This window comes from Symphodus melops, assembly GCF_947650265.1.
Source record: "Symphodus melops genome assembly, chromosome: 6".
In the NCBI taxonomy this organism is placed as follows: Eukaryota; Metazoa; Chordata; class Actinopteri; order Labriformes; family Labridae; genus Symphodus; species Symphodus melops.
This window is the reverse complement of record NC_136696.1, coordinates 7,367,683-7,392,820: the sequence shown is the minus strand read 5'-3', so window position 1 is coordinate 7,392,820 and position 25,138 is coordinate 7,367,683. Positions and strand designations below refer to the sequence as shown.

The window sequence follows — 25,138 nt, the reverse complement described above, 5'->3', positions numbered from 1 at the left end:
TTGCAAGTCACATTTCATACATATTTAAAGTAAGACAGACCTTGTATTAAATTCTTTTTTAAACACTGGAAACACTTAACATTTGTCTACTACTCACCACTTTTTGTAAACTTTCCACCATTTTCCGACAACTTTTTCCCAGTTTTTTACATCTTGTGAAATTCTGTGAGATGTGGACAGGTTTGAACATAGATATAGTAGACATGTCTATGGGTATGAGTTCCTCCCCTCTCGCCTGTAGACAGACCCTTATTATATATTAAATTCAACAGCTAAAGGGGCATACATATGGTCACTGATCAAAATGGCTTGACGAGGGCGAGCGAAAGTCTTCTTTCTTTTTTAGAATGGAGTAAAGCAAAACATTATAGGCTACAATAGCTCATCTTAAGATTAGAGATATAAAAAATAATGACCCACCTTATTGATGATAATAGTTCCATATTTAACTTTTACAAAGCATTCGACTCCCTGGAACATGGCTTCATTTGGACAGCTTTCACAAAATTTGGCTTTTCTGCACAGCTATTATAAAGATGGCAACAGTGCCTATAATCAGAGATGAGCAGAGTTTAAAAAAAAAAAAAAAGACAACAAAGGGTGTGATAAAAGTATTTATAAAATAACCAATAAGAACAGAAAACATTCACTGTGAGACTTGAAGTGGACTCGATGACGTTTCACTGTAACTGAGACCCAGAGCCATATCTATATATATGGCTCTGGGTAGCCTACCTATGATTGCTGCATTCAAGTGTTCCTCGGATGGCCACAATTTTCGAGTTTGGAAGCGGGCTAAACTCTTCAGACTTCAAAGTATTTTCGTGATTACAGTTCCACAAGTCGTAATGTTGTAAAAATAGCAACACACATAATTGATGCAAAGAATAAAATGTCTTAATGTCTCTTTAAAAAGTTGTGTTTTAGCAAAAAGTTGAATTACGTGAATTATTATTTAAGTGAAAAATACAATTTGCCCATGTGTTTACTATCATGCCTATGATATCATGTCGGCAAGAAGGGCACCTAATTGTTTTCCGAGTTTCCGAGTTGTTCCGACTTGAGCCGCTGTTCGTGTAGCTTAGCCTACGTTTTATGAAACGGAAATTCTTTTTTTCCGACTTATCCGACACGACACGAATGCACCATGTGTAGATCGCCCAATGCCCTCCATTAACAAAATGGCCTGCCAATAGGTGCGTGCTGACCATAGATTGTGCTGACGGACGCCTTAGGCTACCATCCTTGTGCACATGGCTTCAATAAAGGAAAGAGCCGCTGCTTTGAACCTTTCAGAAAACATGTGTATACGTCCTCAAGGTAAGTAAATTGAACAACTTATTCAACGAGGTAGGCTAACTGATGTTTTATAGTTCAAAAGGGGCCTTGTCTCATACTATGAAATTTTGAAACTGTTTCTCTACTTGTTGTCTTAGTATTTTTTATATTTACCTCAACTCTGTTCTGATATTCGGCAAATTTGACATTTTCAACTCACTTTTATTCTCCAGGCCTGTTGTTAGCATATGGAGACGACAGGAAACCGATTCAGTCTTGCAACTTTTGGAGTGGCCTCATCTCACACCTCAGGTCCTCAGTTACAGTGAAACGTCATCGAGTCCACTTCAAGTCTCACAGTGAATGTTTTCTGGGCTCAGAGGCTGCCGATGTGGTCGAAGAACATATCCACAATATTAAAGGATTTCAGGGTGTGTGTTGGACTGCTGGTAGTGGATTTTATGAAGGCCTATGTTGCTGTATTATGAAATGTCACAATGTTTTTTTGTGAACAAAAAGACATCTGAAATTGCTTTGTTTTCTTTCTGTTGTATTCTTTAAGGTGCACGTATTTCTCGGGACAAAGTGGTGAGTGTTTGCCAGGGACTTTTAGTCCACAATGTTTTTGAGACAGTCGGTGCAAAAGTATTCGGCGGAGACAAACGGACAACTTTCTTTCAGGACAGCAATAGTGCTTTTTACAGGTGAGATGACGCACTTATGTGTGCCGTTTCTTTTTGTTCTGACAGTCAGCAATTCATTACCATACTAAGCTATAATTTGTCTTTATTTTCCACACAGGTTTGCATCTGTTTGTACTCTATCAATTGATGATTTAGAAAGAGGTTGGCCTCTACATAAGATCCAAAAGCTCTTCTGCAGAACTTTTTCAGAAAGGTATGAAGTCTAAGTTTTAACAAGCATACTTTTAGGTACTTATTGACAATCAGGTTTAAAACATTAATGCAGTCCCACTAAATTCAAGCAAACCACTTAGACCGGCTGGCAAAGTGAACAGAGCATGATACCCGTTTCATATAACATTTTATACACACGTACATTTTAAAATTTAAAAAGATTTATTCTAGGTATGGGCCAAGCAGTGATTTTGGGCCATTTGATGACTGTGGTGGCGTCTGCACTTTTCTATGTGGTGGTCTGCTGGGGAGGAGGGAGCATAGAGAGAGAAAGGAAGAGACTTAACAGACTGTTCAGGAGGGCCGGTTCGGTCCTGGACTGTCCTCTCGACTCTGTTGAGAAGGTGGCTGAGAGGATGATGTTAATGAAGCTGACATCTATCATGGACAATCCCTCTCACCTGCATGACACTGTGGGGGCTCTGAACAGCTCCTTTAGCAGCAGACCAAGAAATCCACCCTGCAAGACTGAGTGCTACCACAGGTCCTTTATTCCATCTGGAGTCAGGCTGTTTAACAGCATCACCGCCTCATGACTGATAATAATAGTAATTGATGCAATTTCGTGAAACGATATAGCCTCTAACCTCCCACACACTCGCATACATAGAGCATATCCACAAGTATAGTCTTAATCATGTTGTCAACAATTTTAGAATAGTGTGTTTTGTATTCCAGACAGGAGGACCAGGCATGCAGTACAGGGACACATGTTCCGATGCCCAACAATACCTTCACTAAAGCCAATCAACTGGACATCCTTGAAACTGCCTGCCTGTCAGTGAAGCCTCTGGTGGACTCTGTTGTTCCGAGTTCTGGCAAAGTGCAAACTGACAATCACCACCAACTACCACAATCCTGTGAGAGAACACAATATTACTAAGAGAACTAAATCTTATTGACAAGAGCTGTGACATAATGCTTTAATGTAAAAATGATAAATGTATTGGGGTTTTTTAAAATTTCATATGTACTTGTTGTCACAGACTTAAGAACTTCTTTCAGAACACCGCCCTCGGAAATGGTATATTTCTTCCATTGAGCATAAAAAACCCCCCCATAAGGGCATATTCTTTCTATCATCTTCAGGGTGGTTTTTTGTTTCTATAATTGAATTTAAGAGGCAATTCTAAGTTGTGCTAAGGTGAAAACTGTAATTTAGCTTTCCTCGAAAGCGTTTTTTTTTTCTTCAAACCTGCACATTGGTTAAAATAATCCAAATATCTGTAAAGACGTTAGACAACAAAAAACTAACCACTTGTACTTTTCCTCAATAATGTAATCTTATAGATCATTGGAAAACTCCAAATGTAATGTTTTATGTACACATCTACATTAAAGACCGAAAAAAGTCAATATTCAACATTCAAGTTAAATTGTATTTATGTAAGATACAGAAGTTATCTTAACTGCTTTTTAATGTAGGGCACGTCTGGATTGTGAAATGTAATTAATACCAAAGAAGGCTTTACTTTGTTTGCAATTGGATAGAAACTATATAACTTCTCGGGGTTTTTTTGGGGGGTTTTTTTGTCTCGTTTCCCCAGTGTTAGATGACATATGGAGAGAGCAGACCCTACGAAAGCTGTTGATCCTCGTTGAGCTCCCTCTGCTGGAAGGTGTTCTTCAATGCACCCAGGACCGATCCTCCACCTCATCAAACCCTTTATCTCACAAAAGAACAGACCTGACATACAGCAGCAACCACCTAGACAGAAAGATCCTTGAGGCCTTCTTAGAATCTCAGTATGTGTATTAATATCATTTGTGGCTTAGAAATGCTTTGCTGCTCTAACTGTCTCAGTGAATATCTTGTAGTGGTCTGAGGCAGTTTGTGGCTGATAGATAGATAGATAGATAGATAGATACTTTATTGATCCCGAGGGAAATTCAAGGCGTCCAGTAGCAGTATACAGACAGGCAGGACACAAGACATTAGTTACAATACACACCCGCTGTCCCCCCCCCCCCCCTGTATGCAATAATCCCCCAAACAAGATTTAGCAGTCCCTATGTGACTAAGAATAAACATAATTATGTGTTGAACCTGTGCAGTTAGTATTAGCAATTAGACTTAAAACTTATATAGCATAATGTACATAACCTGTGAGGAGAGAAAAACATGTGCTGGTTAAAACTGATAAAACTGCATATTATGATTTGATGTCTTTAGCTGCTTTCATTGGCGGTTATTAGGAATATATTTATTTTGAAGTATTGGACTCGAAACATTTTCCTGCATTATGTTATAAGATTTACCTCATTGACTAACAAAACATTACAGTAGCTGTCTAAAGTCTGTACTGTAAACATGACCCCTTTGGCCCATGTGTATAGTCTCTTTGCCAAACTAATATAAGCTAAAAGGCTGCCTGTGCTAGATTTAAATAATTTTAGATAAGCAAATTATGAGTGTTGTCATAATTCTAAACTTCACAGATATACTGGAGATAACAATATAGTTACTTAGATAACAGTTGTGTTAAATAATTTGTAATACTTCTCTCTCAGGGAAGATGAGTGGCTCCATGCAGCTCTGGACTGTATGGTCTTTCTACCTGATCAGTCAGTAGTAAAGCTGAGCAGAGAGCTACCTCATTGCTTTCCACTGAACAACGACAGCTGTGAACTACTGCCTGCTCGTAACAGTTTGCAAGATAGAGGCGAGTAGTATGTTGAATCTTAAAAGACTTGGGCAGTTGTCAAGGGCAAGTCAACTATATGATGTTCAGAAAGGTTTAAAAATGTTTTGCAGCTATCTGATATAAGTTTTGTGTCCTTGATTGTAAAATGCAATATGTGTCATTCATTCAATAACACAGATGAACAGCCCCGTCTTTCTCAGAGTTCTTTGGCCCAGTGTAAACAGCTGCTATATTCAACACTGGTGACACACTACAGCCACAGGCCTCCACTACTGCCTGAGCACATGACTGACATCTACAGGGCAATCACTGACTTGCTGGGTAAAACTGGTATTGTGTGTCATGCAGTTAATCAAAGTAGATTTTGTTACTCTTTATCAACACCAAAGTTGCCCAACTTCTCTTAAATTCTAAGTATCTTCACATCACTGACTTCATTCTCTCTCTTGCCTCATCAGTGAACACTAAGATAGCTATAGCTCTTGAAGCTCTGCAGCTCTGTCTGAAGCTGTTGCCTCCCACCTGCAGGGAAGAGCTGCACAAGCTGCTTACATTCACTGCTCTTGCAGCGGACCCTCAAAGCATAACATTGGACAAAAAGGTGAATGCTAGTTGCTAAATGTTATACTGTACAATACATTTTTAAAATGATCAAACTTTCAGGACATTTTTACCTTATTTACATTTGGAATTGAGCTGTATATGGATACCAAACCAGATAACAAATGGTCAGACCTCTGACATCTAAGATGTGCTTTTGTACCCTGTAGATGGACAACAGACTGGCAGTGACAAAATCCTTATCTGGAGCAGTTGTCCGCTGCAAGGCTCTGTCAAAGGAGACAAAGAACCTAATGGTGGTCTTCATGCTCAGTAACATAAAGGAAATATTTAAAGTAAGGAGATCACATGCTGTGCAATTATATTCTACTTTGGGAAATGCATCAGTTTAATTTAGAATGAAAAGCAAGTGACATGTTTGGACAGTCCCATTTTTCACAAAAGTTACATACAGTGGAAGTTTGAAGATTTGAGACATGTAATTCACTTTCTATCATAGGTTAGGGAAAGTAATACCATTCATGTAGAACTCCCTTTAACTTGTAACCATACTATATTCTATATTTTAATATGCTCTTTTTGCTTCAGACACCAGGGGCTCTGCACAGAGGAGTGAGTGACCAGCTGTCCGACCTTGTAGATGGGAAGAAGCCTAATCCAAATGGTAAATGACTACTCAATGTTTTCCATTAAACATATTTTTTCCCCTAAGAAAAAAGTATTGTGGCTCAGTGGTAGTTGACTGTCTCCCATTCGAAAGTGAGGTCATAGGTTCCGATGAATAACTTAGGTAAGACACATTACCTTGAAATACTGCAGTGTGGAATTGCCTTTGCTAATGGAACAAATATCAGATTTTCTTTTTTACAGATCATAGGGAACTTGTTTGTCCTCATTACACTTTGGCTGTGGACAATCTGATATTTCACTGCCTAATTTTTATTGTATACCAACTGATAAAAGTAACTACATTTTTAATTTTATGTTAATTGTATGACCTTACCGGTGAAAAAGTGATTTTTTTAAAAATGTATTTCTAGTGTGCATTCCTTAAAGCAGAGAAGGAAAACATTTTCCAATTGCGATCAGCTTCCTCACCAATATTTTAATAGATTTTTTTAAAATTAGTTTTCAGGGAAAAAGCATTGTATTCATGACATGTTTATAAACGGCACAATTGCAACACACCCATGAATTGATGAATGCTATGTCTTTGTTAACTACAACCTTTCATATGTTTTCTTATTATCAAATAAAATGCCTCTTTGATTCCCGTATTAGTGCAGCTGACTGCAGGGTGTTGTGCACAAAGACAACGCCTGTTATGAATTGACGCTATACAAATAAAGATTGAAGGATTGAAAGTCACACTGAATAACCAAACCACCTGTGCAGTTCAGCTCCTTAAATTTGTTTGCAGCTTCAGGCACATTGATTTGGATTGTATCCCTCAAATTTACAATTTTGATCCACAATAACCACTCCCATCAACCTTGAATAATACCTGTATTTCACAATTGCAATTTTGTATTCTCTTCTGTATATACCTACTAGTAAAATTTTTCAAATTTGTACAGTATATACAGTATGTTACTGTTGTATTCTTTTTTTACTTTTATTTCTCTTGCTGCAGCAATGCCTGAATTTCCCCCTTGGGGATCAATAAAGTAATATCTTAACACATCTTAACGCGTCTCTTATGTATCGGGCAAAGTGAATACTGACCAGACATTTATTAGTGGTGCAAAAATATAGCTCCTTTGATAACTGATGTGTAAAACTCTGTTAGCTATAACTTGAAAAACATCAACATTCTATTTAGTTTAAAGTGTACTTTGATGATTATTGTCAACAGTTGTCTGTCACACAAAGTCCCTTCTTGTTAATTGCTTTGCTTTTTCTGCCTTTCAGGTTCGTCATTCTGTCAACAGGTCTCCAAAAAGACTTATGATGACTACAAAACGAAGACCACGAACCAGGAACTGTGGGCTCTGCTAAAAAGCATCCACCTGGACAACAACATTTCAACTAAAAAGCGAAAGCATCTACTTGGACAGTTTTTCCAAGCCCACCCAGAGATTTTTAACAAGTACTTTTGTGAAAATGCTGTCGATTTGCTTTGACTTTGTAAACCCTTCATGTCCCTCATCGCCACTATCACTGTTAGCTTTAGATTTTGTTATACAGTGATGAGTTAGGCAGAAGCTTAGTTTTATTTTTCAAGGTTCGTATATAGGCAAAGACTTGTTTGTATTTGCTTTATATTTCAACAAAACAAATAAATGATTTATTCACACCCAACGTTTGCGTTGCTTGTGTATGTCGAAGAAAATAGACTCTTCTTTAGTCACGGGTTTGCCATGGGAAAACTAACAAAACAGTCACCCCATAATCTGCGGGCAACACGTTTTGCAGATCGACTCTGCAAGGGAAATATTAACAGTGGACATATAGGTCCGGGCAATACATTTCCTGTCATATAATATAGGTATAAGTAGATATAATGCAAAATACCAGATTCAGTTTGGTGTTGTATAAGAGCAGCCACTGCCCCACAATGCAATTTCAGAGCCCCAAACCGTTCAAGTGTACCAAGTTTTATGCTTTTAAGAACATACATACACATTTTTGTCATTCACACTCCTGGAGTCATCTTTTGCAGGGACAAAAAAAGTAAGTTTGTACTAAGGTATCATCGGTGTTGGATGAATGTTAGAGACTCGATTATATGATGTGATATAACATAAATGTAGCTTATTACAATGTGCCAATAATAAGAGCAAGGTTTATTTGCATTATGTATTTTATTATTATTTGTCTATTGTTATTAGGTTATTTACTCATTGGCTATCAGCATACACATGTTTTTTTAATTAAATGTATATCATAATGTTCCTATCAGCATTGATTGACTAAATTAAAAACAACTAAACACATCAATCACATCTTCCAACTACGACATGAGCGATTAACAGTCCCAGAATCTGCATCGGCTACTCTGGGTCAGTAGACAGACTTTCAGGCGTCTTGTCTGTTTTGTTTGTACCACTGTAGGGTTCCTGTAGGAGAGGGCTCGACCGTTACGTCATGGACACTCCTCCCAATACCGGAAAAAGCGCTGTTAGCGATAGCCCATCAGTGGATAACTACGACGTCAATATTGCAATAGTTTTTCAAGGATGAAACGGATTTAAACGAAGTCTTTTTTATCTTGTCGAATTTGTCTTACGTTGTTGATGAAATAATCTGCAAGTAATAATATTGCTTTTGTTGCATTGTGAGGAGGACCTTTACCTTTTAAGCTATTGACTCTCACTATCCCACTTAAGCTAAGGTACCAAATACGTTGTTCACAGTTTACTAAACTCTCATCTGGGCTGCAGACTACAAGGTTAGTAACCTTACCGACGTCTCGACTGCAATCACAGCTGCTGTTTCAAAAGGCGTTTTCTGTTAACCAATTACCTCAATCTCTCCTCTATACAAGGGTATACAATAGCCTACTGCTCGTGTCGTTGTTATAGGGCCTTTATCTCTAGTTTAAATAATATAACACGCACCTGTTATAATATTAACCGTTATTAGCATCATTAAAAATTCACAGATCAACGTTTTAAAGCATTCATAATCAAATACCTGCAATTTGCATTTTTTAAAAACTGTTTGTCGTCTTGCTGTCTTAGTATGCGAAAGGGGACAGACCACCTGGAGTCTGGAGAAGATGAGGAGTCAAAGGAAAGGATGCAAGATGCTTCTGAGGAGACAGTGAGGAAAGGGGTCTCTGCTAATACTCCAAGCCTGAAAAGAGGAAAAACTCCTCAAGGTGACCAAGAGCTGACCAAACAGAACAACAATTACAATCTTAAAGACAAGAATCAAAAATTGGGTTTGTTTACATTTTGAAAGATAAGACTGCATACTTCTGCAGGCTGAGTTTGTAGCAGAATTCTCTTACAAACAAATGAATCAAAAGTTATGACTCATCATTAATGTCATTTTAAGATGTTCTTTTTATCAGTGTATGGACACAGATATTACAAGATCTCTAGTTGTCATGATTTACCTGTGTTTAAGGATGATATTAAAATTAAATGCTAAGTTTGACATCTTTTGCTTCCATTCAATCCTCTGCAGAGCTTTGCGTTTGGGGACACATAAACCTCTAAATAGTCAGAAATTTTGAAATTGCAGAAGGCGGCAGGATTCTTTATGAGAGAAAGTGTCTTATTTTATGGCAATCAGATAGTATAGATGATTCCTTTTTTGGATACAGTTGCAAGTTCAGTTCTTCCGGCTATCGTCAGTTTGGTGTTATTAGCAGGAACATATGAACTTAAAAAGGGCACAGAAAAACAAAGGTGTTATCCTTGCACGTTTGTTATTTGTCATGTCAAGCAACAACCATGTTTTTGAGAGTTGAACCTTGATTATTAAATCTGGTAACAACACATTTATATGACTCATTGATAAACTCTATTTGATTATATAAATGGGATTAAATGTCATAAACCTGTTTGCAGCTCTTCACACAACTACCCACGAAGAAATTTTGTGAAAAAATAAAATAAAAATTAAGGTGGACTTTCTTCCCTAACAGCCAGTCCTCCCAGGTTTGTCTCAGTGGAGGAACTGATGGGAACTGTTAAGGGAGTCACAAATATGGCTCTGGCTCATGAGATAATGGTCAACCAGGAGTTTCAAGTCAAACCTACAGAGCTACCAGAGGGGAGGTAAGATTTTAATTGGAAAAAGGAACTGTCCTCTGTATCATTTTCCTCTTGTGGGTTTCTATTTTTGCGATTGAAGTAACACTCTCTCCCATGTCTCTGTACAGTTTGGAGCGCAGAGTGAAGGATATTATGCACCAAGCTTTCTGGGATTGTTTGGATGCTCAGTTAAAGGAGGATCCACCACAGTATGAAAATGCCATTAAATTGCTGGCTGAGATTAAAAAGGTGAAGCAGAGGATTTTTTATTATTATTATTTTTTTAATTTATCAAATAAACAAGCCTCATGACATGTCAAACATGACTTTCCTAATTTAAGCTTATTTTGGTTGCCATCCTTTTTCTTCTGATATGATCCTGCAGTTCTTTTTCTTTTGAGAACGTCATGGCTGCCATGCTTTACCATATATTTGCATATACTACAATACCTTTTCTTTTCCTGTGTTTTCTATATTTCCTGTCTTCAATCGTCATCGTACCTCCCTCCCAGACGCTACTGTCTTTCTTGCAAATGGGCCAAGGACGTCTGCGCTCCCGTATAGAGGAGGTTTTTGACCTGTCTCTCTTACAGCAGCAGGCTGACAATGGAGTGCTTGACATCAGTCAACTGTCCCATTTCATCATTGGGATGATGGGTTCGCTGTGTGCCCCCTGCAGAGATGAGGACATCAATAAGCTAAAGGAGATCACTGATATTATTTCTCTACTTAAGTAAGCCTATGCAAAAAGACAGATGACCATTATTTCTGTGTCACAGGCCCTAATTTATTTAAAAACTTTTCTTTAGTGTTGTTTCACGCAAACACAGGGTAGAAGCCAGCTTGTCCTGGAGGGATAAATTTCCAAATCAATGAAGCCTTAAAGGGACTTTTTATAGTTGGGTTTTAAGTTAGGCACTTATCAGTAATAAATATGTCCCAGACAGTGAACTGCTATCAGTTCAGATAAAGTAGCTGGAGACTTAGCCATGTAATGCCTTTACATGGGCGGTGAGATACTTGAAAGGGTCCTTCTTATTAAAAAATGAGACTTAAAGTCTATACTATTTGTTGTATAAATCTGTTGTATAATCTCTGCGCTACCATGTTCATTTAGGCTAATCTTTTGGGACTTTTTTTTTAGTCTGAGCTGGAAACAAACATAATTAATAATGATTTTTGAAGAAGGGTTATTTTTTTGTTGTTGTATGAAGAACTTTTTTAAGACACCAAAATATGTTCCCAGTTTACAGTGGTACATAGCTTTGTTTCCTTAATTTGAACTCTGACATTGTGAAACCGCGGCTGTGTGGACCGTTATCTACTGTACATAGTTCAGTAACTATTGGATTAGAATCTTATACATCCCCACTCCAAACTGTCTTAACTACAGCATACTTCGGATGAATGTCAAGTTAACTGAAAGGCAATTTGACTTGAAATTTCTGTCCTGTTGGAGTCACTCAAAAACACAATTTTGTGAGTAATATATTTTTTATTTACAGTATGAGTGTGCCCTCCTCTGCCATCCTTTCTCTTAGGGCAATTTTCTCAGTTCTGGATTTGATGAAGATGGACATGGCTAACTTTGCTCTAAGCAGCATTAGGCCTCATCTAATGCAGCAGTCCGCTGAGTATGAGAGGAGCAAATTCCAGGACTTTTTAGAGAAGCAACCCAGTAAGGACTACTTATTCCATTTTATATATATATATATATATATATATATATATAGAGAGAGAGAGAGAGAGTTCAGTTCATATAGTTCAGATAAAGTAGCTAAACTGGTATGTATGGTTGAATTATCTTTTATTTTTAGATGCTTTAGACTACACTGAGAAGTGGCTGGAGGACTCAATGAAATCCCTGAGAAAAGTGAGGGAAACTTGCTCTAATGTTGCCTCATCTGACCCTCGCTCACTCAGTACAGTTGATGTCCATAATCATGCCTATCTACTCCTGCTTAAGTGGGATCATGCCTCTGATCCATTCCCAGAGGTAAACATTATCAATACACTGTCACGACATTTTTTAATTTTTTTAAAATGTTAAATTAACCCTTTTTATTTGTTGCTGCAAATATAAACAGTGTTTTCCTCCATCTCTAGACGGTGTTGATGGATCAGGTTCGGTTCCAGGACATGCAGCAGGAGGCTGAGAAGTTAGTTCTGCTCTCCTCTGTGCTGCTTATTGTCTACACGTCCACAGGAGAAGCTATCTCAGGCCTTCCAGGGCTTATTGAGACTCTTAAAAACACTATCAATGTCATTCTTGCAAACATTGGCACACTGTGAGTACTAGCACTTTTATTGTTATCAATTTTATTTTTCCCTGAAGTATCTAAGTATTGCTGATTGCCTTTTTTAAAAAAATGGGTCCTAGATTAATGATCCAGATCTGTGTTTTTGATTAAATGAACATTACAAAGACTATATAGAGTAACAAACCTCACTGTGACTCAGTGGTAGATGCGTCATCTCTCAACCGGAATGTTGGGGGTTCGATCCCCAGCAGCAACATGTCTGTTGTGTCCTTGGGCAAGACACTTATCCCTGAATTGCTCCCACTGCTTCAGCCGCAGTGTGTGAATGTGTAGGTTTGACATGCAGTGAAGAAGCACTTTGAGTTGTCCTATCTCCTATCCTATCCTATTCTTCTTTCTGCATCTTGTCCCATCCCATTTCAAGCCCAGCACAGTTTAGCAGATGGCTGTTCCGTCATGAGCCCGGGTCTGCTGAACATTTCTGCCTGTTAAAAGGAAGTTTTTTCTTTCCACGCTATGATGAATTAAGCTGGGCTCTTGTAATATAGCCATAAGTAAGGTCCTTTACCTGCTTTTTGTAAACATAACAATGAGCAAGGTCTTGTTAACTGCTCTTTCGTTAATGTTCACAGACAAACAGTAAGGTCCTTTACCTGCTTTTGTAAAGTGTCTCGAGATAACGCCTGTTATGAATTGACGCTATACAAATAAAGATTGATTGATTGATTGATTGTCAGAAAACTAGAATTGCGCTATATAAACTCAAATCTATTTGGGCCATTCCATGCCAAGTGGTCCAATTTTAGAACTCTGCCCCACCTGACTATCTCAGATTTTGATGAAATTTGGTATACAAGTTCGATGTGAGGGAAATAGATGAACAAACACAGGGCATTTTTCTGTCCAAGGCCAACTTTGATGGACTCTAATGTAGAGACAATAACTTATTATTTGGCAAACGAATCTAAAGTTATTTACCATTCGAGGGAAAAAATTCTGGTTTATTTAAGCAGTTAAGAGGCAGTTTCAGCTTGTGCAGCAAATACAGTATATATCGACATAAATATTTGACATTCAGTTAGGGAGACTGTATATATATATATATATATATATATCAACTACAATAATGCATAAACTCTGTTTCCATTGGCTTGGAGTGACATGAATAGGCTTTTTTATCCCAATCCATGCAGCCTTCATAAAGGGGCTTTAGTAAATTGAGATTGTGAGTAAGTGTGAAACAACACAGTAGTAAATTCATATTTTTTTAAATTGCTTTGGCATGCCAGATCACAGAGAAAGTAGTCATTCTCAGGTCAGTAAATACTGACCTATTGTCAAGTCCTTTTTGCATCTTATGCAAATGTACATTTACATAATTGACTGTCAATGCATCCAATGGGGCCATTGCAGTATAGAATTTAGATGTTGATACAAGCTTGCAGATGCAATAGAGTGAATGTCAACACACAGCCAGGGCACACTGGGGACATCACTGCTATGTAACTCAACGTGAGCTAATCTAAACAAGGCTTTATTAGGTTGTAGTATAGTTGTAGAATTAGTATGGTTTAGTATCCCAAATGCTGTCTAACAGCCCCATATCCATTATCTAGTAAACCATAGTTGGTAGTGAGTAGATATAGTCAGACAGTCCAAGACCAAGCTAAAAGTGGTTGTGTACAAAAAGCGTGTGTTGCTACAAGCTTATGTAATGCTGTGTACTGCAATGGCCTGCATGCATAGACCAAAAAGTATGTACACGCCAAAAGTTTATGTTTCATAAGATATGATTACTTCAAGTCAATGGCAGAAATCTTGGACACCAACTTCGTTTTATTTGATGTCATAACTCTACTGAAAATAACAGGTTATGAAAATAACACTTTCATATAACCATATTAACTTAACAACAATCAATGTTACAAAATATCTATATAAAGTATCTATATGCTGTGTCTCAAGAACTGTAATAGCTACAGATATATACTAGCTACCAAGACATCTGCAAGACCCAACTTTATATTCAACTTCAATACTTCAATGGGGTTTAAAACCAAGTCATCAAGTCGAGTTTTTAAGGAAAAAAACACATTTTTGGGCAGACATCTTGAATTTTGAGGCCGCCATGTTGGAATTTTGCGTGGCCAGCATTGTTTTAGAAAATAATGGGGTTTGAAGAGTATATGTACCAAATTTCATGCTTGTATCACAAAGTGAACAATTCTTTCTTTATCTGCTCCACTAGTCCCAATTCCATATTTGGTCAGTACCAGGACTTGAATCAATGACCTTCTGGATTCCAACCCAAATCATGCAGAACGAGCTACTGCCGCTTTTTTGCTCTCAATGCTCAGGAGACAGAATGCAACACCACAGCGTTGTATCTTAGTTTTCCTGTTATTACAACATACAAATTGATGCTTTAGCAATAATTATATAAATGATTGAATGCTGGACTTTGTCCAAGAAACAATATGTAGGCCATATGCCTCCAGTCAACTTCCTCTATTTGAATTCTGCTACCTTTGGTTACATATGGTTCTTTGCTTTCTTTGTGTTTTTTTGTGCAGTTTATTTAAAAAGCAATAATATGCTATTTTTTCATTTTAATACTAGCATCAATGACATTGTTATCAAACCTGTTTTTGTATACTTACACACTTCTTTGTTGCTGATTCCAAGGTCATTTAGTGTACAGGAGGCCTTAGCCACCATTGGGGAGAAACTGTGTGTTGATCTGGCTCAGTGTCTAAGCCAACATGGATATGCTCCCTTCTCAACTGAACAACAGAACACTTTAAGGGGACAAATCTCAGCCACCATTCATTCAGACAACACAGTCCGCAAGCTGATTGGTAAGAATGATGAAAATCCTGATCATTTATCTGTTAAAAACCATGTGGAGTTTTTCAACAAAAAAACTGCTATTAACCTTTTCTGTTTAAACGATCTGAAGAGCAAAACGTTACCACATTAGATTATTTGTGACCATGATTGTAGGCAATTTGTCTTACTTTTTACATTCATCAAGATGCATCATAGAAGCAAATGCTAACAAAACAAAAACTAAGTAACGAAACAATGCAAATTAGAAAATAATAAGGAAAAAGGATAGCAAAAAACATATTGAGGGAGGGACCTGGCTCCCAGACCAAAGAAAGTGTTCTATGCACTGTTGCCAAGTACAGTGTAGACCTGCTCTTTATCTTAAGTGTTGAGCTATTTCTGTGATTAAAAGGTAAACCGTCCTCTCTATGTTCAACCAATACATTAAAATCATTTTTGCAAGTCATCTGTGTAAAACTCTATGCCTCTTTGGAAATCTATCATATACACTGTATATTATAGTGTGTACGGAAAGTATTCAGACCCCTTTAAAATTTTCAGTTTTTGTTTCCTTGCAGTCATTTGCTAAAATCAAAAAAGTTCATTTTATTTCTCAATAATGTACACAGCCCTCCATCTTGACTGAAAAAAAACCCAGAAATGTAGAAATTTTTGCAAATTTATTAAAAAAGAAAAACTGAAATATCCCATGGACCTTTTTTTCAGACCCTTTGCAGTGACACTCACATGCTGTAAATTTCTTCTGATCCTTCTTGAGATGGTTCTGGTCCTTCATTGGAGTTGAGCTGTGGCACACACCTGCCTATAAGACCTACATAAGACCTTACAGCACACAGTGCATGTCAGAGTAAATGAGTATCATGAGGTCGAAGGAACTGCCCTAGGAGCTCAGAGACAGAATTGTGGCAGGGCACAGATCTGGCCAAGTTTACAAAAAAACCCTTCCCGTCCAGCCAAACTGAGCAATTGTGGGATAAGAGCCTGGCGGTAGGTCTCCGTCCTTACTACATGCCCAGGGAGTTCTCCCACACCATTGTTGTTGTTGTTTACATTCCTCCGCGAGCGCACGTTGAGACCGCGTGTGACGTCATCCACTCGAACATCTTGAGATTACAAACACTGCACCCTGATGCTTTCATTGCCATCTCAGGGGACTTTAACCACGTTACATTGAACTCTACACTACCGGACTTTCACCAGTTTGTAAGCTGTCCCACCAGGAAGAACAGGACAATAGACCTCCTGTATGCAAACGTGAAGGATGCCTACACTGCCACCCCCTTACTGCAGGTAGTGTCCATGTTAGGCGACCAGTCCAGCTTGTCATCCAGTTGCAGCCCCAGATACCCGTAGGTCCTGACCACCTCCACGTGGACCCCCCCGATGGAAACAGGTTCTAGATGTGGTTTGTTCCTTCGGAAGTCCACCACCATCTCCTTGGTCTTGGAGGTGTTTAGCTGCAGATGGTTGGCACTGCACCACGTCACAAAGTCCTCGATCAGGCTCTTGTACTCCTCCTCCTGTCCATCCCTGACACAACCAACTATCGCAGTGTCGTCCGAGTATTTCTGCATGTGGCAGAGCTCAGAGTTATACTGGAAGTCAGAGGTATACAAGGTGAACAGGACAGGGGAGAGCAAAGTCCCCTGTGGTGCTCCGGTGCTGCTGACCACAATGTCAGATGTGCAGTCCTTCAGTCTGACGTACTGTGGTCTCTCTGTGAGGTAGTCAGTGATCCACCTCACCAGGTGCGAGTCCACCCTCATCTCGGTCAGCTTGTCTCTCAGTAGGAGGGGATGGATGGTGTCAAAGGCGCTTGAGAAATCAAAGAACATGATTCTCATCACGCTGCTCCCTTTGTCCAGATGAGAGTAAGCCCTGTGTAGAAGATAGAGGATGGCATTGTCCACGCCCACCTTTGCCTGGTATGCAAACTGCAGGGGATCCTGTGCGTGTTGGACCTGGGGTCTGAGGTGTTGGAGCAGCAGCCGTTCAAAGGTCTTCATAACGTGCGATATCAGAGCGATTGGTCTGAAGTCGCCTGGCTCACTGGGGTTTTTCTTCTTGTTGAAGACGTGCTGAAGTGGCTCCCCCAGCTCAGCAGAGCAGGCCTTTAGCATCCTGGGACACACCTTGTCCGGGCCTGCTGCCTTCCTGGGGCGGAGTCTTTTCAGCTCCTTGCTCACCTGGTCTCTGGTAATGGTGGGGGGGGGGGGGGGGGTATGGATTGTCTCTGGAGATTGTGTTTGTCCTGGTTGAGGTGTTGGGGGGAGTAAGAGGGAGGGAGGGGGTGTGTAGAGGGGTGCTGGGGGGACGGGCACTGGCTGCAGCGACGGGGCAGTCAAACCTGTTAAAAAACAAGTTGAGCTGGTTTGCTCTCTCAGGGTCCCTGTCTTCTGCGTTGTTGTTTTTCTTCTTGCAGCCTGTGATGGTTTTCATGCCCTCTCAGACCTCCCTCATGTTGTTCTGTTGCAGCTTCTGCTCCTTCCTTCTGTACTCCTCCTTTGCCTCTCGGAGTCTGACCTTGAGTTCCCCCTGCACACCCTTCAGCTCTGCCTGGTCTTCCTCCTTGAATGCCCTTTTCTTCCTGTTAAGGATCTCCTTGACATCGCTGGTGATCCAGGGCTTGTTGTTCGGGAAGCAGCGCACAGTTTTAGTGGGAACCACAACGTCCATACAGAAGTTCATGTAGTCAGTTGTGCAGTGTGTGACCCGCTCAATGTCCTCACCATGAGTCTCTTGCAGGGCACTCCAGTCGGTGGTCTCAAAACAGTCTCTGAGCGCCTCCTCTGCCTCAGGAGACCACTTTCTGAAGGTGCGTGTTGTTACCGGTTGTCTCTGGATCTTTGTCTTGTACTGTGGCTTGAGTAGGACCAGGTTGTGATCGGACTTCCCTAGAGGTGGTTAGGGTGATCATGTCAACCATTACAGATGCAGCATAACACAACAGCAGGATGAAACCAGACATGATTAGGGTGATTATCGTTAAAGTGACCAGTGCTCAGTAAGGTGACTATCAATATACATTAAAGTGTCCAACTGGAGGCTGACTCTGAGGTCAGCAGTGCAGATGAGGAGTGAGAAAAAAAAAATGGAAAAATGAGTCCAGGGTTCACCGTGTGCTTCTTCCCTGCCGTGACAGTGAAGTGTACAGTCTTATGGCCAGGGGGACAAAAGAGTTCTTGAGTCTGTTCGTGGAGCACGACTGTGACAGCAGTCTGTCACTGAACATGCTCCTTTGCCCGGTATAGGTGCTGAGCAGAGGGTGGTGTGTGTTGTCCATGATGGAGAGCATTTTGTCCAGAGTCCTCCTCTCTACCACTGTCACCAGTGAGTCCAGCTCTGTGCCCACCACAGAGCCGGCCCTCCTCACCAGTCTGTCCAGGCGTGCTGCGTCCCTCTTCTTGCAGCTTCCTCCCCAGCACACCACTGCGTAGAAGAGGACGCTTGACACCACAGACTGGTAGAACATCTGCAGCAGCTTTTTGCAGATGTTGAAGGACCCCAGCCTTCTCAGGAAGTACAGACGACTCTGTCCCTTCCTAGGTCAAGTTTTCACTCTACTGTCTTTGAAACTTATGCTAATCTGCTCCTCAATAGTTGGGTACTTTAATGGCAATCACGATAATCCCTCCTGGTTTCACCTTATTGCTTTGGACACTTAATGCTAATCACTGCTCCTTTATGTTGCTGAACACTTTAATGGCCCAGTCTGTATCCCTGCATTGACTGTTTAATGACTGTACTCACACCTCTGGCACTACCTCAAACACCACTGTACATGCACATGTAACTAGTTTCTAGAAGGTCAGCACTTTGTTTCTAAGGCTCTTTAACTGTTTACAGGTCTCTTTTAATCAGCACATGTTTTTCTCTCCTTTCACAGGTTATGTACATTATGCTATATAAGTTTAAGTCTAATGCTAATGCTAACTTCACAGGTTTAACCTGTAATTATGTTTACTCTTAGTCACATAGGGGCTCCTAAATCTTGTTTATTCTATCTATCTATCTATCTATCTATCTTCCTTCTACTCAATACTCAGCAAAGGGTCTGAATACTTAGGCTATGACCATGTGATATTTCAGTTTTTCTTTTTTAATAAATTTGCAAAAAATTCTACAAATGGGTCTGAATACTTTCCGTACCCACTGTACATGTATATTTTCTTGACTGGGTTTTAACTAAAAAATAAATAGAAGTAAAGCCAGCAACATGTGGGTTAACTGTGTTTAATGTTCACATTTATTTTGTGATGACGGTGATGTCCTCTCCTTCTCCTTCCTTCTTTGTTTTTCCTTGTCACAGACTCGCGAGTTCAGAACTATCTTCTGGCTTCCCTTGAGTCCAGCCAACATAAAGTCCCTTCTCTCCCAGGAGGTCTGACTCCAGTCAGCAGGGAGCTGAAAGAGCTGGCTGTTCGCTTCAGTCGCCTTGTCAACTTCAACAAGCTTGTCTTCTCCCCATTCTACCTAAAGATTCTCCAGAAAATACTGACAGCAGGGGAGATCCCGAGTATTGATACATAAGCATGAACTTGAAAAATCTGTCTGTAGTTGTTATACACCTTCACTAGTAAAATTGAATATGAAGATAAAGGGTTAAGGAAGCTGATCTATATTCAGTAAATAAAGCCAGTTCTCCATAGTTGCACCTTAAGCCGCCATTATCAAAAACACTGGCTTTTATCCCAGACACATAATGTCACATTTTTACTATTTAATTATTACTATATTATTTAACACTCAGGTTTTATATTAGTGACCTTACAATAACTGTCTTGGACTTTGAATTAAGGATATCATTTCAACATTGCCTAGTATAGTGATTAACATAATTTGCTAAATCTAAGCATTTTCTTAATACTAAAGAAGTAAATGAAATAAAGTCAACACTATTAATCAGTGTTCATCAAAGATCAGAAGGAACAGATGTCATGCCTGGGTCACTCTGCCTACCTCAACCTTTATTTAGTTTGCCTTGATTTAACCAGGCATGTCATGAAGAGAACATTCTTACTTACATAGTCGGCCTGGCAAAAGCCTTTTGAGAGGAGGGGAAGTGGGGGCTGAAAAGAGGTCAATGTTGAAAGGACAAACAGCACACAGATGGAGACAACGCTAGCACATAAACACTCATTTTGAGCACAGTTAGCAGCATACAACATTTTCAACAGCCATCTGCATTCCAAACAGTCACTGCTACAAAACAAGTCAAAAGGACATACCAGGAAGGCATAAAACAGTCGTTACATGTACAGTGTATCCTTTCATACACTTACAACAGCAGCACAGCCCATAGAACATCCAGAGAGATATGTGGTATTGCATGCCATACACCGAATGGTGAATATTATAATGACAACATGTATGGGACAGACAGTAATGAATCAGCAGATAGAAGTTTGGGGAGTTAAGTGAACTGAGAAACTGTTGCAATTGTCAGTGAGAATGTCCACAATAGAGTCCTTGAATACTGACTTAGGGATGAGATTGTCCACTTTGATAGTTTTTTGTAAATTGGTCCAGTCAGTCTGTCTCATCCTGCAGAAAAACTGATGTGCTGTTGCTGAAATGACTAACAAACTTCTGCTGACACACTTTCTGAGCTGCTCCTATAGTCCTATCTTTATACCATCTTTTAAATTCTGCAATTCATTTAGCAAACACTTTTATCCAAAGCGATGAACATCAAAGACTAAATACAAAAAAGGAAGGACCTAGAAAAGAGGAAACTTAAGTAAGCACAAACATTTAAAAATCTGATCAGATATAGGTGGTGACAGACCAAGGCACAAAGGCAAATTCATCATATCCATCCTAAATTACTGTCACTGACGGTTAAAACCTTTTCAGTAAAATATGAGGCGAATATGTCTGGTGTGAGCAGAGTGGAGGATGTAGGAAGTGCTGGGTCAAAAAAAGAACAAATTGTGGCTTTGCAGATCTTGTGTTAATAATATGTGGGTGAGAATAAAGCAATACTTTGCTTATAATTAGTTGCTTAGGTGAGTGGACTCTTAGCCATTTTCGCTCCTTTTCCCTGAGCCTTGTCCTTTGCTCTCTGACGACTTCATTAAGCTCTGAGTAGAGGAGGTTTTAGCAGCATCTGTCTGTAGCCTCATCTGTAGTGTGGTCACATTTTTATGGGCAGGCAAATTCAAGTTTGCCTTTGATGAAAGTATTCAACAAATGAATACATAATTTTATTTCATCTAAAATTTCAAATGTCTTCAGTAAAGTCAGACACTTAAATTAAAGTAGGCATTGTATGTTTTTTTTTAGCCTGTCTCACATATTCTACACAGAAATCAAAACAGTAGAGAAAGTCCACCATACCTGATTTGTTACGATATAAAGATCGTGTTAACTGTGTTCAAATAAAAACTTAGCATGATGTGGTAAAGAGGAGAGGCGCCCATGATTCTTAGTGACAGAGATTAAGTTTAAAGGGGACATATTATAAAAATATGACTTTTGCAGTGTTTTTGAACACATATGAAGTAACTTCAGTGTCCACCGGCACACAGCATGTGAAATAAACCCATCCAGTTATTTGTTTGTGGTCTGTGTCTTGAAGTCTTCCAGCACAGAGAAAAGCGCCCTGTTTGAAATTTTCTCATCTAGTGACTTCATGAGTTGAAAAATACCATCCCCTTGTGGGTATCTCCACCCATGGACTCCACTGACTCCACCCCCAACCTGATGAAAACTTTTGTGAAAGTCCGCCGATTATTTTTCTCGCTTGCGGAGAAGGGATGGCTAACGGTGCTTGCTCGGTTTTAGGGTTGCACAGACCAGCATGTGGCTTTGCTTGAAATGTAAGTATTTTAAAAGGAAGGACCGCAACTGTTAGCTCCACTTTTTTAGGTGGCTGAGTTAGCACTGTGTTAGCATTGTAAGCTACTGTAAATACAGAGTAGTTTGAGTGAGCACCACAAGTTGTTTGTCAATTGAGAGTTGTTTCATTCAGGAGGGGTTGTCGTAGCACCCTAAGTTGTCTTTTAATTCTGCTGCATAGAAACCTGTTCTATTCAGGTTATGATCATGTTAGCTTTTGTTCTGAGTAAAACCAGTCACTTAGCATGGTCGATATGTTAGCTTTAGTTATTCATATTGTGGGATAACTGACTTTATAATGTTTTGATGAGAAATGCTCTTACATTAGACTGACTAAGAAACTACTAATTTTAGACCTAATATTTTGTCAAAAATATTGTGAGAGATTTGTTTACATTTACACCATATGATATAAACAGATCTGCCAACAAGATGGCGCCAGGGTGCGTGGCCTGCCTTCTGTCTCTCTCAGTGCTGTGTGTTTATGCTGTTTGTCTCACTTTTTGCTCTGGATGTCGACTCTGTACTGTTGTATGATCGCCGAACACTGCTAGATCTTCAACTTTTTGCTGAACATCTGGTAAAATCTGATCATGGGGGACGTGAAACCCTGCCCCCGTTCCTGGCGAGGGTCCCGGCTCACCTTGGCCGTGCCCTGGTTCCTCCTCTGCGACAAAAGCACCCACGCTGTAGGGGAAGACGCAGCAGTCAGCTGTTGAGGCTGGAGGCCCGCCTGGCAGGTTTTCCTATGCCCTCTTAGACTGAATTTGGAAGGGTGCCCAGCCTCTCTATTTCCTGGTGCTCACCAGACCCTGTCAACACCTGGACGATACCTGCTGAAAGATGTTTTCCAGCTCCGTAGTGGTGCGGGGTGAATCACCACAACTTGTGTCCTCTAAGTAGGGCTCCCAGGACAGTTACCGCATTGGCCCTTGTGGTTCCTGCCAGGTGTTGGGTCCAGCCAGGATGACAAAGTTCAGGCTGTGTCCCTTTGGAGAACCATGACAAAAGACTCTTTATCCCAGCAGACCTTGCAGGTACTCCCAGAATGCTTTGCCACACCTAACACATAGGTGTGAAGTTTGGGAGGGATAAAACCGGTTGCCTCCCATTGTTCACGCTCTTTCACACATCGTCTAGCGACGTCCGAGGATACTCCTCTGCTTCCTTTTTCACACCATGTTTTTCGTTGTTTAAAAGTTTAGGCGCGCAGCTAACCCAAGGCCTTGAAGCATACCGACATCCTGAATTCCAAGCTTAGATCATCCATTTGAACGCATCTCTAAGAAGAGCGTCTTATTTCTCCCGTATTAAAACGGTATTGAGAGAGATCGTAAGGATTACGTCTCGTTCCGTCCTGTAAAGAAAGGACATCCACGGAGATCACCTCGCTCGACAGAGGACACCACGGCCCTGCTCAACCCCTTGGACGCGCCGCCATCACCATACAACTGCAGGGAGACGGCTGGAGACCGTCCCAGCGAAGGACCCTTTTGTTGCTTCTTTCATCAACCGTGGACAAAACGGTTACAAGTGAGGCTTAGCTAGGTCTGGGCAGTTAGATATAGAGTGTGTTTAATAACTGAGTTATTATTGTGAAACTGTGATAATATTTGCTTGGTATTTGACCACTGCGTCTTAGGTTTTATGAGAGTAAAACCTCTTTTGTTTTCTTTATTTGGGCCGCTGCGTCCCGTGTGTTTCTCTGTGAACTCTCGCGTCATAACCGGGTAATAGACTCATTATCAGAAAGACTAGTGTGAACGCCGTCTGATACAAATTCGGCCACTGGCTTCTGGTAGTGAAGTAAACTATGCTCTGAGTTGTGCGTGAGTTCCAGGCTGCGATTGAGCTTTCGAGGTGTGCTCTTTTCTCTCTCTCTCCCCACCTTTTACGCACTTACACACGCACCTTTCAGCAGACGCACACACATACTGTAGATATCTGTGGCTTGTTTTTTAAATGCTGCAGAGACAGATCAGGTAGAGACAGAGTTTGACTCCATCTCAAGACAATAGACCAGGTTAGGAGACCTGTGTTCAGTGTCCGCCATCACGTGATCACGCGTGATCACGCTGCCATTTTGATCTCTCTCTCTCTCTCTCTCTCACTCACTCTCACAGAAACACGCGCACACACACATACACACACACACGTGCCACACTTGTTTGTTTATGTTTGTCTCTGTAGTTTAGCTTATAATAGTTGTTTGTTTGATTGAGTTTCATTGATTAACTTGATGTTTCTTTGTTAAATAAATTCTGTTATAATTTAAAGAGCAGTTGTTTGTGCTTATTGTGGATTTGCTTTGTGACTTAGGCTGGGTGAAAGGGCTTTGTGTTCGGATTTCACACCTTCAATTAAATACAGATTATTTTATTATTATTATTCTTATTATCAATATTGATATTTAATTAATTCATTTGAGACTGATATTTGTAATATTTTGGTTGTTCCTTGTTTACAGGGTGGTGCTGCGAGGTTGGTTCAGGGACTTCTCTTTAAAGAACTAAAAGTTTCAGGGACTTCTCTTCATAGACCTAAAAGGTTCATGGACTTCTCTTCAGGAACTAAAAGGTTCATGGACTTCTCTTCAGGAACTAAAAGGTTCAGGGACTTCTCTTCATAGAACTAAAAGGCTCAGGGTGTGAGGTTTCAGTTCTGTTTGGTAGTTTTCTGTGTGTGGTTGTGTTGTCCTTTCTCCCCCTCCCTTCTCTGTTCTTTTCTCCTCTGCAGGTGTGAGTGGCAGGGGGTGTGGCTGGCTCCTCCAGGCAGCAGACGAGGCACACCTGTCTTCCATCTAATCAACCCCTCCATATAAGCCTGGCTGTCACCCTACTCCTGTGCCAGATAATTCCGTCTCGTTCGGTAGTGGCATGTTTGCATACAGCAAGTCATTGATATTCTCTAGTTGGATTTTTGTGCTCTCGCTTTGTGAAAATTTTTGGACTGAACTTGTTTTTTCTCTTTTCTAGTTTTTGCTGGTGTGCCTCCTGGATCGTCGAGCCAGCCAGCCTCCTGCCTTCACTGCCTGCTCTTTTGTTTTGGAACATTAAATATCTTTTGGTTAAAACTATTTT

The 25,138-nt window shown here is 40.1% G+C and overlaps 2 protein-coding genes across 4 annotated transcripts; both read left to right on the top strand.

Moving 5' to 3' along the window:
• The first annotated feature begins 1,222 nt into the window (after positions 1-1,222).
• Positions 1,223-7,702, top strand: LOC306825388 (DEP domain-containing protein 7-like). Its single transcript, XM_079346099.1, has 12 exons — positions 1,223-1,320; positions 1,512-1,709; positions 1,841-1,982; positions 2,080-2,175; positions 2,874-3,055; positions 3,743-3,941; positions 4,707-4,858; positions 5,018-5,161; positions 5,299-5,441; positions 5,611-5,736; positions 5,990-6,065; positions 7,313-7,702. Exons 1-12 carry the CDS (start codon positions 1,254-1,256, stop codon positions 7,522-7,524), a joined length of 1,737 nt encoding a protein of 578 aa, XP_079202225.1. The 5' UTR covers positions 1,223-1,253; the 3' UTR covers positions 7,525-7,702.
• A 719-nt stretch (positions 7,703-8,421) lies between these two features.
• Positions 8,422-21,624, top strand: tcp11l1 (t-complex 11, testis-specific-like 1). Of its 3 annotated transcripts, none has more exons than XM_079346191.1 (10): positions 8,422-8,792; positions 9,085-9,224; positions 9,999-10,131; positions 10,236-10,356; positions 10,704-10,840; positions 11,649-11,785; positions 11,925-12,103; positions 12,214-12,395; positions 15,054-15,226; positions 19,528-21,624. In XM_079346191.1, the coding sequence occupies exons 2-10, from the start codon at positions 9,086-9,088 to the stop codon at positions 19,746-19,748; spliced, it is 1,422 nt and encodes a 473-aa protein (XP_079202317.1). In that variant the 5' UTR covers positions 8,422-8,792; position 9,085; the 3' UTR covers positions 19,749-21,624. The 3 variants fall into 3 exon arrangements, with proteins under 3 accessions (XP_079202317.1, XP_079202316.1, XP_079202315.1); XM_079346190.1 differs by having other exon boundaries at positions 10,701-10,840; XM_079346189.1 differs by having other exon boundaries at positions 8,425-8,792; positions 10,620-10,840.
• The last annotated feature ends 3,514 nt before the right edge of the window (positions 21,625-25,138 follow it).